The following is an 18,455-nucleotide window of genomic DNA, read 5'->3' on the forward strand; positions in this document are numbered from 1 at the left end:
ATTAGAATCAAAGCACCCATCGATGACACGCCTAAATGGCTGTTGTTTGTTTTTTGTTCCGGCTTTTTGATGAGCTGTCGTTTCGCCGGTGACACCTGAGTGGGCCTTTGTCTTTCGACCAGGATTTCAACACCCACACCCAGATTCCGCCTACCGCATCACCTATTCTAAACATCAAATTGCTGCCCAGCAGCAGCATCAACATCAGCAACGTTGCTGAAATATTTGCAGCCGAATCGAATCGAAGGAATCTTCGGCTGTTCTGCACGACCTTTGCCACCATAAATTGCCAGCTTTTTCATTAATTTTGAGCCCGAAATTTATGACATTTGCTTGGCAAGCTTCAAGCTAATGGCCACAAATCAGAGCATCGCATAATTTGGCCCTCGACGGCGGGGGCCCTCCTTTGATTTATTTCAGCCACATGTCGCACACATTGTAATTTTTTACCAAAATATGAAAGCGAAATGCAAATGACTGCCATCACACATGAACTGCGGCACAGTGGGTGATATCTTGATATACCGAATTCCATTATTAGCATTGAATATTTCGAGTATTTGATTCCACTGTGCCAGCCCATTCATAAAGATTTCAGTGCGTGCCGGCTAACAGGGCGGATGCGTAACGTCAATTTAAAGGGCTCACAGCAAACAAAGTGGGCTTCATGTGTATGTTTCTGTATGATTGTGCGTGTGTGTGTGTGTGTGAGAGTGCCGATATATCCCGTCCACATCACCCGCCACTCGTGCACAGGAAAGTGTGTAGGCCATCAGACGTGTCCCAACTGCCAAGTGGCCATTCGAACTTCCGAACAGTGCCGATCCGTCAGCCACGAAAAATCGGAAGACGAAGCAGTGTATAAATTTCATTACAAACAATGTGTGCAAACATCCACTTGTAGTTGCTACTTTTTTTATCAATGAACGCGTACTTTGCGGCATTTTTTCATACCAATCTTTGTGCATTTTACATGGGGATAGGGATTTTTGAAATTCTATTTCAACACTTTAGCTTGTTGCACATTCTTGCATTACCAATTTATGAATGCTATAAACAAAAGTTTCTTAGCTTTTTTTAACCAATATTTGTTTAGATTCAGAGTTATAATTACTTTTTCATTGTTGTTCCGTTTTAAAAATAAACGCGTATTCTGAATATTATTCGTAATCAATCTTTATACAGTTTGTAGGTATCATATCATTTTTAAAAACCTCTTCATCACTTTAATTTTGTTAAAATTATATGAATGCTAAATATAACTAAAACTCTTCGGGTTTTGTCAAATCAATTTATTTAAGATTCAGAGTGTTCATTTATTTTTTTTATAGAGCAACTTTAAACTCAGAATTTAATATTCAGGCGGCAAGTCCTTTTTTCAAAAATGGCAGATATTTAAAAAAAAATCCACTTGATGAATCTTTTTAGTCTCAAAATTTTTATTTGAAGTATTTATTGGTTTCTTTTTTTTACATCATAAAGATTTACCTAACCTTTTCAACTTTTAAATCCTATTCCATTAGCCATATTTCATTTTTCAGAATATTCAACTGACTGGGGTAATAAATTAGTCAGAGCCCCAACGGGCATCTGATGTTCTCCGATTTGTTCCGCCTAAATCCGTTTAAAAAAGGACATATCTGGTCGGAAAAAGGACCAATTGGCCAGCACAGGAATCGAGTTCGATGCTGGTTTACTGGTTACTCGATGTTGGATGTTGGAGGCTGAAGGCCGAGTGCTGGAATTGGAATCAGAATTAGAATGGCTCCCTCCTGATTTCTGAGAAGCGGGCGGTGGGCGTGCACAAATATTAATCATTCCACCGCAGAAGGCTGGCAAAACAGTAAACACCAAACAGTGATGGGGAAAACAGAGCCCGAATCAAAAATAATAGGAGGCCGAGTGACGGGCACTGGGTAACTGGACCAACATTTACCTTGGCTTGCCAAAAATAAATCATGAGCAAAAGAAAACAGTTTACAAATGGCAGCCATGTCGCAGGTATTAATACATTTTGCCAACAGGCTGTCCTTATTTATAGAAAGCACCAAAACGAGCTGGGTTTTTCTTTTGCTTTTTGTTTTTTTTTCTGTTTACTTTCTGTTTTTGGTTGGGGTTTCGGGGTTTTTGGTTTGGGAAGTTGGGATGCTGGACCACCGCTGAGCAGGGCCAATTTATATATTTCCTGATTGACAGGACGAGCTAAGCGCTTGGCCAACCTGGCGGCGACCCGTCAGCATCCTTGCTGGCATCCTGATTGCTCAATTAATATCTATCAGTTTTGGTTGGCCATTCCATTCGATTCGATTCGATTCGATTTGGCTGGCCGTCGTCGTTTAGCAGATGTTTTTGAATTATTAAAGCGAACCTTTGCCCAATCAATAAATGTGCGGGGGAATGTCCTGTTTGGAATGTCCTTCTGCCTTTTCTGCCTCCCGCCAAAGGATATTTGCATGGGAATGCCGCCCTGGGTTGTGTCTGAATCAATCGTGGTCTAATTAACTGGCTAACTGAGTGCTTTCCTCCTGCTTTCCTTCTGCTTTCCTCCACTTTCTCAGTCTTTTCTCCGGCGCATTGCAGATTGCCTTTCCACCGCGGGCCTTCCCTTTGTTTCTTCGCTCGATTTATGTGTTTAACAACAGCAAAAACAACAATAATAATAACAACAAATGCCAAGGAACACAAAGCAAATAAGAAGCAAGAAGAAGCTGCAAAGTAGCTGCTCGCCAATTGCTCATTTCAACGTAATTCGAGTTTAGAGCAACAAAGGGCTCGTAAAATATTGCAGCAGCCAGCTAAAAAACAACAACAATAACAACAACAATGTGCCAAGTGAAATAAAAGTTTTTTGGCGTTAAGAAGGAATTTCGAGCGAAAGCCAAAAAGGATTTGCGCCCAAGTCAATAAACCAAAAGTTGGTGGAATGCTAAAAAGGACTTCGAGGAGTCGGCCGTTTTTGTTTTTTTTTGTTGTTGAGGGAATGAAACCCATCACTTGGTTTTTGAGCTGGTCTGTGGGTATTGACCTTTCTACCATCTACCTGCCTAATTACTGCCCTTGGTAAATATATAAAATTAACTGGCTAATGATATTTATTTTGAGATAAAGAGAAGGAAAGAGGTCATATTATTAACGCGGCTGTGAAGAGCCACGTCCGCCGGACACCTTTAAACCTTTTTTTCCCGGAGGGAAAAAAAAAAAAAAAAAACTCTTCGTGGGCCCAGATGTGCGTTCCATTAGCCCAGAACTTGGCCAAAAATTTAATATCCATTTGTGTGCTGTGTTTTGTATACTGTGTGCTGTGCTGTGTGGGAAAATCCAAAGCATTTGCCATAATTATCTCGCCCTTCCTGCCAGGAGTGCGTGTCCCTAAGCCGCCTGCCAGGAGCTCGGTGTGTCCAGCTTCTGGTTGCTGGTTCCTTTCCCTTCCCAGATCCCAGATCCCGGATCCTGGATCCTGGCTCCTAATGCTTATTGTAATGCTGAGCATAAGCAGAAGGGGGCGCAGCTGTCACGCCCCCACAGCTGGGACACAACAAAATACGGCATGCGGGAACTCAAAACAAAACAAAAAAAACAAAAAAAAAAACAAAACAAAACAAAACACACACAGACAACAGTCGCAATTGAATCCCGGTATGGCTTATCCTCCGTCGAAGGAGCGCGACCTTCGTTCCTGGGCTTTTTCCCGCCACCGGGATGGTCCACTGGGTCATCCTTAATTCTTAATGCCGACTAGAGTCTAATTATGGTCGCGTGCCCGCCGAAGTCTTTCCTGTTTTACTTTCACGAATCGGTTGAGGCATTTCTCACTTGCCATATCCTTTTAATGATCTTACAACTTTGGGCTGAATGCAAATTTGAAGTATTTTTTTAACATAAATAAAAATCAAAAATGTGCAGTATTCTTGAATTACGAATTGAGTGTCATTAATTTGTAAGTAATATTAAGTAGACCAAAGAAATTTACCAACGACTTAAGGGGAAAAAAAGCTAAGAAATTTGTTTATTTAATTTGTTAACTATTGTATTGTAGATTTATAGGTTTTCCTTTACACTTTAAGATTTTTTTAAAAATTTTTAGTTGAGATAATTTTCTAACACAGCTTAGTAAAGCCTTTAAAGGAGTTTGGAACTCCAACTATTTTTAGACACTTTGAGAATCCCTTTACACGTGACTGGAACTCGCTTTGAGTACCTGTGTGTCTCCCCGTGTCCTTTCCTTTTTTTCATGGGAAGTCCTGCGAACTTTGGGGGCTTTGTGGATGTTGTCAATCGGGCGGAACATTCAGCTTTGACATGACTCACGCCATAAACTTTTTTGCGCCGGCGAGGAGCAATCAATTTACAAATGGCAAACTCCGGGCGCCTCGTTTATTACAGGTTTTTGTGTCCTCGGACTATTACAGCGAAACTTAAGGCGGGACGGCATCCCGGAGTGTTGATGGTTGTTTGGATTGCTGGGTGGTTCAGTGGGTGGTTGGGTGGTTGGTTGGGTGGGTGGTTGGTTGAGTGGGTGGTTGGTTGAGTGGTGCCTGTCCAACCTGAACCCGAACCCGAACCACCGGCTAAGCGTTCTCGATAATAAATGGCTTTGGATCGCGGGAACGAGCAGCTGAAATGGGCGATTAATTCATTATTCAGTCGCATTCGCCGTCGGACTCATTATGCATTCACAATGTATCTGTTGCTTCTGTTCTTAGTGGAAAAATCACTGGCATTACCCGTAGCTGTATCTGTATCTGTATCTGTACTTTGTAACTGTATCTGTATCTTGAACCTTGTTTCTGTTTGTGCTTTGTGTATCTGGCCATTAACGATGGCGACTGTAATTTTCGGCAGCCTGAATTGCATTAACAGCTGGCAATCACTCCACCAAGTTTTAAAAACCAAAACAAGAAAAAAACAACAAAAATACGAGCAAACCATAGCAAATGCAAATACAATAATTAAAATTAATTAAAGCCCAAAGTAAATAAATAAATGGAGGCCGAAGTGCTGGCGACCCGCAAGCGAAAAGCCCTCATTTTCAATTCGCCCGCCGCTTCCGGCGACTTTAATTAATGTTGCAGCATTATTTACGAGTATTCGCCCGCCAAAGTTTGTCTTTCGCGCGGCCCTCGAAAACCGAAATTGAATTAATCAATTTAGGCAAACGTTCATTCCTTCGTTTGGTCAACTTTTTCGCCAGCGATCTTCGGCAAGAGTTTCTTGACAAGAGTTACAGATGAAGTGGTTACGCGGAAACTTTCCTGGCCAAGGAATGCGTTTGCAGTGCTTCATTTGGTTGGCCAAAGTCGATTACCCCGAAGTAAAGTTTTGCAGTCTTGCAACCTGTTGTTGTGGTTGCAAGAGGCGTGGATTCGTGGCCAAACTTCCAAAGCCAAAAATCACCAAAAGATGGAGTAAGGGGGAAAGGGGAAATTCCCCTAAGGCCTGCTCCTCCGGTTTCACTTTATGGCTCCTGATTTATTCACTCGGGTCGCAAGGCAAACAAACGGCGGCAAAGTCTTTAAATAATAAGGCAACGGTGTAAGCAGGTGGAAGTCGAAGGCGCCGGAGGTGCGCTAATTAAGTTGACAAATGTGGCCTTTCGTTGCCTTTTCCGCTCTTGTCTGATTCGGATTCCCCGAGTTCCCCGGGGAGCCATGCAAATTATTCACCCGGCAACTGTGGCTCCCCTTTTGCCTCCCGAAGATTGCCAAAAACTGTGGCAGCTCAATCAGTCCGCTTGCCCCGGAATGTATGCTACGTTTTTTTTTTTTGGTACCAACCTGAGCTATTTCTAGACAAATCTCGGCTGGAAAGTTTCTAGCATTTGATGAACTTAAGAGTGGGCAAACTGTTTAGAAAATTACCCAAAAGTAATTAAATATGAAAAGAGGCAAGGCGGTAAAGCATAGGAAAAAAAAAAGAATATTAAGTATACGTATTTCCAATGTAATTTTAAACTATTTATTATTTATTTTTTCTATTTTCCTAGTGATTTTTTTAGCTTTTGAAATTGATCTTAAAAATATTAAAAAAACTAGCCACTCGATTAAATAATAATCAAAGATCAATACAGCAGGAAATGTGATTTTTCATTAAGTATACGTATTCTACACTTGGTGATTTCGTACTTGTTTATGTATCTTACATTATTTAAAGATTTTTTTTAAAGTTCGTATGGGAAAAATTAATACCTTTTCTAACTTAGATCTTTTATTTGGACAAACTAATATTAAGTATACGCGTAAAATCAAGTATACGCGTAAAATCAAGTATACGCGTAAAATCAAGTATACGCGTAAAATCAAGTATACGCTTTTTCAATCTTAATTTTTGCAAATTTATTATGGTTTTTTTGTTATTTTTATTTGATTTTAATAATGTTTTACAATAACATTTTTTTTATATTATTTATAGAAAACTTATTTTTTTTAAATTTATTTTAGAATATATTTAAGCATTTTTTTTATGTTCTTTCTTTTTACATCACAGGGGACTTTTGTTGATTCTTCTTCTAACACATGAGCGATTCAAATTAAGTGCTTATTAAATTGAGCTTACAGTTTAGCCCCCTTTACTAAGACTCTTTGATAGCCAAACTGCCGTCGCTGTTTGTTGGTAATGATAATGCTTATGAGCCGACACCGTGTTCCCACAAGGAGTAATAATTGGGTGATTTGGCGCAATCAAGTCTCCGTTTTTGCGAGACAATTTAGGCCATTTGCTCGTTATTTGAGAAAGACAGATGTTACAAAGCTAAATCAAGGTCACTTTTTTGTAAATATTAATAATGGAAGACATCGATTGAGTTCTTCCATTAAAGATTACGATTGCGAAACAGGTCTTGATTCTTCGGGGTAACAGCATATCCACTCTGCGAATATCAACAAGTCCGCTGGCAACATGTTGCGGGGAATCGTGTGGTGAATTGCGGCGCCTCCTTTGGCAGCATGTTGCGGCCGCCCATCGCCGGCTGGTGGTCACAAAACCCGCCGCCGATTGCCAGTTAGTGCTTCGCGAGAATTGCGAGGCGCGACACATAAACGCGGAACGCGAAACGCGAACTTCAAATTGAAACTGAAACTGAAATCGGTTGTGAGCGAATTGAATCCCAAGCTAAGCCCACTCACACTCTCTTACTTTTTTGTTGCGTGAAGTTTTGACAAAGTGCCGCGGGTAACAAGTGCGATTCAAAGGGGATCCGATCCGAATTGGTGGTGATTAACCGAAGTTTCAGCCTCACGATTGACGCCTTCTATCGCTTCCTGCGCCAGGCGCTGCCGCTGGCCAGGGAGGCAGTGATCCCGCGGAATGGCAGCCAGGAGATCTTCCGCACCGATCTCACCTTCAACTACAGCGGGGTGGAGCTGGACTTGGGCCTGGACTTGGGCCTGACCACTGACACCACCACCACCACCACCACCACCACCCTGGCTCCACTAATTAGAACGGGAAATAGGAGCGTGGTGCGGGTGAGTGCGGATGTGCCCATTTGGGTGGTGCCCTGCTACTCGGCCATTCTGCTGTGTGCCGTCGTTGGCAATCTGCTGGTGGTGCTGACCCTCGTCCAGAACCGCCGCATGCGCACCATCACGAATGTCTTCCTGCTCAATTTGGCCATTTCGGACATCCTGCTGGGCGTCTTCTGCATGCCGGTCACCCTGGTTGGCACCCTCCTCCGGCACTTCATCTTCGGCGAGCTGCTCTGCAAGCTCATCCAGTTCGCACAGGGTGAGTCCTTCTCTATTGCCACATTCCATGCTCCATGTTTATGCGGTGGCCCCTTCATGCCGCCAAAATCAATTTATGTTGTGGACAAGAAAGTGCGTGCATAAACATTATGTATATTCTGAAATTGCCAACACAAAAGTTGATTGTAAATTAGAGTTTAAATATTGCGACTAGTCAGCAGCTTCTCGTAGTAAGTTTATGCGGTAGCAATTTCAGGACATAAATCACGTTATTTCTTGAAATCACTCACACACGAATTTTGAATAACAATAACTTTTCAAATATTGGGAATTGTATATTGTGAGCACTTGTAGTAGTCATTAAGTATAACAACTTTTTTCAATGAGCAAAAAGAAACTGTGCATTAGCACATTTCTTAAAAATTTGCAAACATGAGAGGATGACCTTGAAATTAGGCACAACCAACTTAACCCTTTATAAACAGGGCTGCCAACTTAATATAAACATGAAATAATTTAAGACTGTTTGACCATAATTCTTCAAGCAGTTAAAATGGTAAATATTAATATGTACGATTTGGTGGTGACAAAAGAACTAAAAACAATTTGAATTAAATTTGATATTGATATTGTGACTTAATTGTCATGTGTTAGGTTTTTTCGTAAATGCGATTTTTCGATTCCACGCAATCGAGACTTCCTGAATCTTATAGCATAGACTAGATAATAATAGTTAGTCAGTTGGACGGGTAAGTAGGCCTGTCCATTCATGTCTGGTCCGTTTCTAAATTCTAAGGTGCTGTTCCATCGCTCACAACTGTGAATCATCCATCCGGCAATCATTCAGTCCATCCGCCAACCCGAAACCGAATCCGAAACCGAATGGCGCCCAACCACCAACTCGACTTGGAGCGCATTCGCCAGCAGATCGTGTTGGCCAACATCCAGGAGCTGCTAAAGAAGATGACGCGGCGGTGCTTCAATGCCTGCGTGGCATTGCCAGGATGCGAGCTGCGCTCCGCGGAACGCGACTGCCTGTCCACGTGCATGGATCGGTTCATGGACTCGGTGAAGGTGGTGTCGTGCCAGTACTTCCGGCGCCGGAACCGCCAGCAGCAGCTCCGCTTGTCCACCTCCCCATCCGCATTCGTGTCTGCAACTGAGTCTGCAAGTGCATCTTCAAATGAATCTGGATTTGCATCTGCATCTGCAAATGAATCTGCAAATGCACCCTCAACTGAATCTGCAAATGCATCCTCATCTGAATCCCCATCCTCATCTGCATCTGCATCTTCATCTAGTTCTTCAAAAGAAGATGAGGGAACATGATGGTTGCTCCTCTTTCAAAAATGGATTAACCCACTGATAAAAGTCTGCAGATAACCCCGTTTGGTTTGGCCAACCGCAGATCCTTTGACCTCTCGGTTTGAATCCATTGCCCACCTGGGATTCGGATAAGGTCAACCAAAAAGTTGTTGAACAATTTTCACCCCTTTTTCCTTTGGGCAACTTCCCACATTGGTGGAAATGGAAATGGAAATGGAAATAGAAAAGGGAAAGTGCGGCGGGCAGTAGAAAGTGGATTTACTTCTGGCGGCTCCGCTCATGATGTCTTCGTGTTGGTCTTTAACAAATCCTAGTAGAGTCATTCGTAAATGGAGATTGACACTAAATAAAGCTGTCCTTTCTACTTCCCATGCGGCCATTAAGTGTTCTTTAAGGGAATTTTCGGGGGAACCATTTACACTCTGAAAAGGTAAAGCTTTTTAAATTCCTATAAATTCTGAAGAAATTCCCTCTACATAGAAACTATTTTCCAGAAAGCGTGAAATATAACAAATTTTTTGTATTACATTTGACTGTGTTGGTTATTTTTCTTAAAGTCTGTTTAAATGCTTATTAAACGCGGGTTAACATTTACGCAAAGTAACAGCTGCCAAGCTGGAGTCTTGCTGGAGTAATAGTTTAAATATGCATTAGTGTTGGCCACTGAAAAAATTATTTAATTTCATAATAATCAAGAACATATTTTGCTAGTAGAGCTGCGTTACGTATTAAAATGCTCTAAATTACATTGGATTTTTTTTCTAAAGTTAAAATAATATAAATATTCGTTTACACAAATAAATTAAATAACTATTTATTCTTTTTTCATTTATCTCCTATGTTATATTTATCTTAATAACAAATTTTCCAGTTTAAAAAAAAAATGACTTTACTTTTTAAACATATTTTTGTTTTAATTTATATAAAAATCCCTAGGGCGCTTCTTTATTTTAACTGAACTTTATCCAAATTTAATTCCGAAACTCAGAAAAGCATCACCATTCACTTTCGAGTGTGCTGTAACCAAATTGAAAAGTCGTTTTGCCTCGAAGTTTCTCTGGAATCGCTTCCTCAGTCCAAAATGGCAAATGTTCGTTGCGTAAGTTTTCAGATAACCATACTAAGTAGTTTGATTGCGAGCGCTTATGCACATCGCCTTGCCACTCAACGAAACTGTGTCTCCCATCGATTTTACGCACAATTTCCGCGCTTATTTATGGCCCAAATCATATTTCGCTGAAAAAAGTCGAGGGAGCTGTGGCAGGAGTACACTATGTGTATCTCAACGTGGCATCCGCCTGTCAATGGTCGTATTTTATGGTGGCCCGCATCTGCGTAACGACAGTCGGGGTTTCGGTTTTGGGTTCCTCAAGGGTTCAAAAGATTAAATAGGCCCACGCAGTCAACACAACAAAACACACACGAACATGTTTTCATACATGTGTGTGAGTCTGAAGTGAAAGTGAAAGTGAAGGGTAAGTGAAAGGGGAGACTCTTTAAAACCATTTAAAATCCCGTTGAGTCAAGTTCGGTCCTTGAGAAAGTCCGGCGAGAAAACAGACATTAATTTGTGTCCCCGGCAGAGACAGCAGCACACAAAATATCCATCCGATGAACTCGGTTCAGCCATCTGTGATACTTTGCCTTTGCCAGAGGCGTGATTTCATGTCCTGTTGCCCCAGATACGGTGGAAATGGTAGAAATGGGTGAAATGGCCCCGACACCTGTCACAAATGCCCATCAGTTTGGCCAGTTCATTTAGTAGCCGGTGAACAGGTGAGGGGCATTAATTTGCTTATTTAATCAAAGTGCATGTCAGAGGACATTCCGGTTATCCTTGGGCATATCTTTCTATTCTATTCTATTCTATTCTGGAGTGTGCCATACTCCCATTTAATCCCTGCTGATCCGCTGATTTCCCATGCAAATCACCCGGAATGTTCACTTTGGCATTCTGTTGCCAATTTCCATTTGCCAGTCGATGGAGTCATCGATCCTGAGCCTTCCTAAGCATTTGCTTTTCAGCATCGCAATATTTGTGAGTGGAATATGAATCCGCGCAGTTTCCCCCCTTTAGCGCCTTCTTGGTAAAAAAAAAAAAAACAAAAATGAAGAGGAGGATGTTTCCTGTTTCCTGGCGTGTGTTTTTAGACATGCCGGTAATGCTCTCGGCATCTTGGCCCGCTTTTGGCCTGTCCGCCCCCGCACTAACTTATTAACAACATAATAACAATGGCAGGCAAACAAGTTGGAGTGCTCAACTCAACTCGCAAACACGCATTCCACGCACTCACATACATGCCAATTTGTTGGGTGAAGCACTCTGTGTTTTCTCAGCCACCCCCTCTTCCCACCCCCTCTTCCCACCCCCTTTTCCCACCCCCTTTTCCCCCCCCTTTCCCCAAGGACACCCCATCTGTTGCACGGGGCGTCGACTTGGCTCGTAAATCTGAAAATGTCATCCCTCGACTGCGGCGCCAATTTATGGCCATCATCACTTCAAGGTGCAGCTCGGAATTGCAGTGTCCCTTTGCTCCTTTTTGGGTTCTACATCCTGGTGTCCTAGTGTCCTGGTGTCCTGGCTTCCTGGCTTCCTGGCTTCTTCCTTGGGGCAATGTGACCACACCATTTGATTTATTGCCGTAATTATGCATTTGTGGCCAGTGGCATTTACTCGGCTTTCCACTCACATCATGGATTTCATCATCATCATCTTGCCAGAGTTTTCCTGGCAATGCTCATTAATTATGCAAATTCCAATCGAAGGACGACTCCTGCAAATCCATGTGGGCAATAGGTCACCACATGTTGGAATGACCTTTGACATTGCTAAGGGAGAGTAGTTTCAATTCAATCGTTTCATGCGAACTGTTGTCCGATTTTCCAAGAAACAATTTCTAGTTAGGTCTATACTCGTATATTGTGATTGATTACAATAATAATTTGCATTCTTATTGTGTATGCAATTATTGGAATTATTTAGAATTTTAGTATTCATATATATTTATTTCATATATTCATATATATCATGTATTTATTTTATTTATTTCTATATTCTTATTATTTAGTGTTTTTGGTTTGTTATTTTTCGGTGACCAATTTTGTGGCTTGTTGAATTATGTGAGGAAAATAAAGCAAAACGGATTTGTCTAATTAACTACGGTAATGCATTTTGGAAACTGTCAAAGTTGGTAATTCGATTTGTTTTTGGCTAATCAAAGACCTCATGATTATGTATGAATGTTCCTGGCAATTAAGAATGTTTTAATAATTCTGATCGGAGATTGCAAAATGTCATTTTGGATAAACTTACCATATTTAAAATGGATTTTGTCTTAATGAAACTCTTTAACATTTTTGCCTAAAATGTAACTTAAATGTTAAGGATGTGCCTTTAAACCGGAATCCAATTAACATAGTTTGAAGAGCAATTAAGATGCTTTAAGCAGTTAAACCTATTAACAAAAGAGGAAAAGGTCTATGTAAAGATTGTGCTTCCCACTTTGTTCAGGCAAATCCATTTAAAAACGACATTTCACGTCCGGGGAAAAAAGGGTCAAATTGACAGCATTTATGGCTTCAAGCCGTTCCATTTTGTTCCACTTGCCTTTTATTGCGGAGGTCGAAGGTCACGTTCCCATTGAGGTCTTTCTCTCTCGACCTGGCTGCACTTGTTGCCCCTTTCGGAATTCGGAATTTGGAATTCGGCCTTGAACCCTGACCTGTGGATACAGTGGATTCTCAACCGCCTTGTCCAACTGCCTGACAGCTCAGCAAATTAATGATTAATTGAATTTCCTCTCGGCCGGCTGGCTTTTTTTTTTTTTTGCTAACCACCTTGTTTTTATTGCCGCGCTTTTCCCAGCCACAGAAAAATCAGAGCTACGCAGACGAAATCATTAATTAGGCGGCGGAGAAAAGAGTCTTAGGTCTTGAGCTCTGAGTCTTGAGTCTTGAGTTTGCCACAGATGCCGCAATGCAATTCTTGCCACTTTTTCAAGGGGCAAAAGCATGGTTGTAATGAGCAGATTTATGCACACACACACACGCACACACATACACACATACTCAAGAAACTTGGCCAAATGGCATAAGTGGAAAAGCGAATTGAAATAAAAGCTAACCACTCCTTTTCTCCTCCTTCGCCTCATTTCCAACTTATTTATTTATTTCGTTTTGTGGGTGGAAAAGTGGGGTTGACCTCCCATGTTATTTGGCTCGAAAGTTTGCTGAGAAAATGCCAAGAAAGTGCCTTATTTGCACGGGGGTAGCAATTACTCGAAATTATGTGTGTGCTCAACATGTTCTGTGGTTTTTTCCCCCGCTTAATGAGAGTTAACTGGGCGAGAACTCCAAGAATTCCAGAAGCAAGCAATGAATATGAATGCGATTGCGATTGCGAATGCGAATGCGAATGCGGCACTCAACTTAATCCCACTCAATCGTAATGAACTGATTGTCCCCTCTGTTTGTCCACAGATCATGCAACTTTATGTCCACAGACCTTCGCACTCTCCATCTGAATGTGAAAATCGCTTTACCACACAGGGAAATTGATTCCATTCCAAACAGACAATTGAAATGGCTATTGATTTTCAATTATTTAAATATTTCTGCAACTAGGGGAAAAGCATCTGCTGCCATTGATGACCCCTGCTGTACTTCATCATTGTTTCTGGCGCAAAAAAAAAAACAAATATAAAAACACCATAAAACATTGTTTTCACTTGGCAATTTGCATACTGCGAGGGGAGGGGAAAAAACTGAAGTGCCAAATGAAAATGTGTCTAATAAACATTTTTTCTGCGGTTCACCATCCTTGATATGGAAAATACAAGCTTTAATTTTCAATTTCTTATTGATTTCGAGGGTAAAGCATATATTTGTCAAGATTATAATCACACCTGTCACCCATTAAGCGGAATGCACGAAAACCATTAAAAACCAGGCAAATTAAATCGTATTTAATTCCGCTTTTTGCGTGCGATGGTTGTTCGTGTGTGTGTGTGCGTGTTTGTGTGTGTGCGAGGGCCAAATGAAATATACTTTTGAGCTGAATTAATGAGTCTGAGGGAAGGGAAATGTGGGAAAAAAGGAAAAAGTGGGTGGTAACATCTTAAAGGGCGAACAACACGGCACAAAGGGAATACAAATGGAAGGTGATTTTTCAGCTCCTTTTCGCCTCAGAGGATTTCCACTTCTCCCTTTTCCTTTTCCCTTGGAATAAAAAAAAACCATTTTAGGCGACCATAAAGTGCGGTTGACAGGCTCTAATGTGAAATTAACATGGCTTATATGCAACATGGCTCGTTGGGAAATGCCATTGCATTGATGTCAACCGCACACATAACTTTTGTTTTTTTTTCTTTATTTGTTGCGGGTCAAGTTGCCATCATATTTTCCCCCAGCAAGTGCCGCGAATTTCCTTGGACCCAATTTATTTTGCAATTTATCGCGGGGGAAAAAGTGTACAATGAAGGCATTTCAAAGCGGGGAAAATTGGAGATTGAAAAAACAGTGCCATGGCAACAATTACGGCGTGTTTAAGTCGGCCTCTCCACTTTGCCCAGCGATGCAAATCTGCTTCCGTTTGAGAGCAAAGCGTCTTGTTTTTTTATTTTTCGTAGTTCGCTTCAGCTAAGATGGCCAAGCTATAATAAATTGGCAAGTCTTCTTTCTTCGGAGCACCGTAATTGGGCTAAAAGAATGACACATAATGGAATTCTATAAGGTACGTGTCGCAGCTCAGCTCAATTAGTGCTTTTCACAAAACAAAGCGAATTTTTTTTTTTTTTTATGAATCGTAAATGAGCAAATTAAAACCATATTAAAAAATAAAGAGAAAAAAATTAATTAATTCAATTATTTAAAACCACACAAGAAACACATATTATAAATTTAGAAAAAAAGAGTTCATAAAAAAAGGGCAACCAAAATCAACTATTTTATTTTTAAATCTTTAAAATAAAAACACATAAGAAACATTTTACAAAAAAAAAAAAAAACAAATCAATAAATTAAGCCATAAAAAAAAACAAATATTTACTTTTATTTTAGCTAGCTTTTTTCTAATAATAAAAACACAAAAAAAGACTTCAAAGAGAAGCCCAATTACTTTAGTTGAGCTTAAAAAGATGAACCCAAAATTAAGTTGGGCCTTAAATAATCAACCCTCCACTAAAAGCTACTTTAACTATTTATATTGAACTAAACCACACTAAAATCATTTTAAATTAAGTCAGGGTTCGAGTCACCACATCATTAAAAAGGGCAGCAAATTGACCCGAAATTAGGAGCCCACCTTTAATGAAGACTAATAGGGAATCGAACCGCAAACGACGGAAATTCGAAAATGTTGCAATAAATTGTGTGCGGGGTAATCCCACTTGTTAAATGGCCAAAATAAAGGTGTCCCGTGAACTTTGACCCGGAACGTTGGATGGGGAAAATGCATTATTCAATTTAATGTCTTTTTTGCAGCGCTGAAAGGCAAAAGAGGAAATCGTAGTTCAAGAGTTTTACGCAAAGTTGCGACAGCAACTTGAACTGAAGCTCAGAGAGGCGACAATTTGAGTGTCTGTAAATCGGACGACACTTGCCACACCTGCAACACTTGCAACACTTTCAACACTCTCAACACCTGTGACTATAATTCCCAGCTCTTAACATTTTTCACACGGACAGGTCATGCATACTTAATGCAGTTTTCACGGAACTCAGTGAATCTTTAATGATTTGTTTTCACCCTTTTAGAAAGGAAACTGTTAGTTGTAAACTCCAAGACTTCGCACAGTTTCTTTTCTCGGTAAATGCGCCACAATTATTGGTTTCCCTCGAGCAATTACTCCGAAAAATATGCAACAGCTTTTGGCCCTTCTGGTTTTCCAATTAAAATGCAAAGCCACTAAAAACAAACCCACTGGCCACGAACTCCTTCCAACATTTTCATTTGTTGCGTTCTGCAATTTTCCCTTAACAAATTGGGGTTTTCACTCGAATTCGCTCAGTTTATGGCACTTTTATGTTTTCACATAGACAGTGGCACCCCGGGCGGAAAAGTTGGAAAAGCCGCCTGCCTCACTTCGTTGGCCATAACTTGACGTATCAATACGGGAAAACAATGACTCGCAATCTTTTTTTATATAATTTAACCATTTCGAAGCGAACGAGGCGAAATCAAAAGGAAGAAGTCCGGAAAAATAACAATAAACGGGCAAATCGACCATCTGATACTCATTGTCTGTCCGGGAAGGACATCTTATCATTTTTTGTATTTTTTTTTTTTTTTTTTTTTGGCTGTAGAGGGTAGGGATTTGCTTATATCATGACGGGATCCTTGTGCTTTTTCGCTTTTCCAATCTTGTCCGCGTCGTCGGCTGGCAAAAACTTTTTCTGGCCCAAGCGTTTTTTATTGTTGTCTCAAATTTGGAATTATTTTTATTGGGAACTCTGGCACGCACATCGCACAAACACATATATATAGGAATATATATATATATGTGTATGTATCGGAGTGAGTCCATAAAAATCCACTTTCGGTTATGTCGGCGAGTTGTGTAACTGGAAATGGCAAAAGATGGACTTATTGTCATTGAGTAGCGAATGGGGCGCTAAATCAAAAACAACGACCAGAGGGCAATCCGGAATTGGATTGGATTTGATTTGGGGATTCGAAGACCACCATTCAAAATCGGTGGTAGAGGATTGCTTTTTTATTTTGGCTGGAAATTGAAAATGGCCCATGTTCGGCATCCGATTTGCATGCGCCGCTTAAAGTCACATCCTCCCGTTTGATAACCATTATTTATGAGGCCTCTATTCCATTGCAATTCTGGCATATAAATTGCATTAAATATTTACGCTATTGGTGGCGCATATAGTGCGTATCCTGCGTGTTGACTCCTCTGTGCATCCTGTTCAAACAAATCGCAATGGAGCGCTCTATTTGCTCGCCAAATATTTACGCAGTCCGAATGGAACTCATTTAAATCACATTTCGGAGGCTGATCTAAATAGTTGTGAGGCATTCCTTTTTAAACCACAAAATTCAGGGAACATATTGAGCCACCCTCGCTACTTAAGCAAGGGGCTGGCAATTAGTTGGTGAAGCATTGTGCTCGGTAAATCCATCGTAACTCTATTTGCATAAAGTTACACTCATTAAACTGGCGAAACCTTAATGCAGTCCGGGATTATAATTTTAAATCGGTGCAAATGGAAGAGGGGAATCCTTGGAAGTGTCAGTAGTTTTAATTAATACTCAACTTTCCACTTTGACCTCACAGCTTGGGAGTGAATTACATTCATTACAAGTCTCTGGATTTTTTTCCCACTTAAAAAGCTTAAGAGACTGGACCGCACTCGAAGGATTCGTTTATTCATTTTACTTTTGCAGTTCAGCTGTTGATGTGCACACTAAAAAGTCCACTGGCGAATCAGACCGATAAAATAGTTACGATTCATCGAGGCATAAAACCAGCCACCACAGAATAGTTATCTGCCACTATAAACAGTTTGAGGATGTGCCAGGTTCTTAAAAAGAAAACAATTTCAAAAAGCAATACAATAAAAATCCAAATATCAAAGATTTTTGCAGCTTATGATAACAGCCGATAAAATATGTTTTATAAGAAAAGATTTCACTGAGTTACCAATTTAAATCTAATAACCATTATATTTAAAATTTATTAGTATTTCGATATTATAACATTAATTTAGATTATAATACATTTATACATGTAGGTATTTATCGCCTGTAGACTGCACTTTTCAAATTAACAGCACCCTAATGGGGTATAACTGTTGCTAAGGGTCACCCTACCCATTTTGTCTGTGTGTAGCTGACCTCCGACCCCCCGAAAGTGCAGACAAATCGCCCGTGGCAGGTGGTGGTGGCTTTCCAGGAACAAGAATCCTGTCGAACTGCAGCCGCAGTTCTCCTGGGCAAAGGCCAGTTATGCTTTTGCGGTTGTTAGTTTAATTTAGTATAACTTTTAGGGGGCGAAACTGGAAATGAGAGGCTGAAGGGAAAAGGGAAAAGGGGGAGTTGGCATCTGTGAAAGATTGAAAGGCAAATAGCCGGGTGGGAAAAGCTTGACAGAGAGGCCACTTGGCTGTTTTTTTTTTTTTTTTTGAGGTGGCTAGTGTTGAACTCTGGCAACCTGGCATCACAATTAGCAGCTATGAAAAGTTGAAACTTCATTTTCGAGGAGTTCGCACCGCATTTTCCCCCAACTTTTCATCACTGCGGTTGCCGAGTTCTCGGAAGAAGATAATTTAACCAAAAGCCTCGGGCGACAATATACAGATGGATTTCAAGGTATGGGATGTGCCATTTTAGTTTGGAAACCAGAAAAACTGGCAGAAAAACTCTTGCAACCTCAAGCCAAATTGCTCGAATGTTTGAAAGTGCCACGAAATTGTGAGTCATTTCTCCTTTCTCCGAGT

The 18,455-nt window shown here is 40.7% G+C and overlaps 2 protein-coding genes across 2 annotated transcripts in view; both read left to right on the forward strand.

Annotated features, from left to right (window-relative positions):
- LOC108088556 (cholecystokinin receptor) overlaps positions 1-18,455 on the forward strand; it is a 32,425-nt gene that overhangs the window by 3,753 nt on the left and 10,217 nt on the right. Inside the window, exon 2 of the mRNA XM_043207385.1 lies at positions 7,223-7,722. Coding sequence (XP_043063320.1) covers positions 7,223-7,722 — 500 coding nt within the window. The remainder of the gene's footprint in view (positions 1-7,222; positions 7,723-18,455) is intronic.
- Positions 8,440-9,379, forward strand: LOC108088734 (mitochondrial import inner membrane translocase subunit tim13). The gene has a single exon (XM_017186684.1). The coding sequence runs from the start codon at positions 8,565-8,567 to the stop codon at positions 9,009-9,011; it is 447 nt and encodes a 148-aa protein (XP_017042173.1). The 5' UTR covers positions 8,440-8,564; the 3' UTR covers positions 9,012-9,379.

This window comes from Drosophila ficusphila, unplaced genomic scaffold, assembly GCF_018152265.1.
Source record: "Drosophila ficusphila isolate 14025-0441.05 unplaced genomic scaffold, ASM1815226v1 contig_198, whole genome shotgun sequence".
Taxonomy (NCBI): Eukaryota; Metazoa; Arthropoda; class Insecta; order Diptera; family Drosophilidae; genus Drosophila; species Drosophila ficusphila.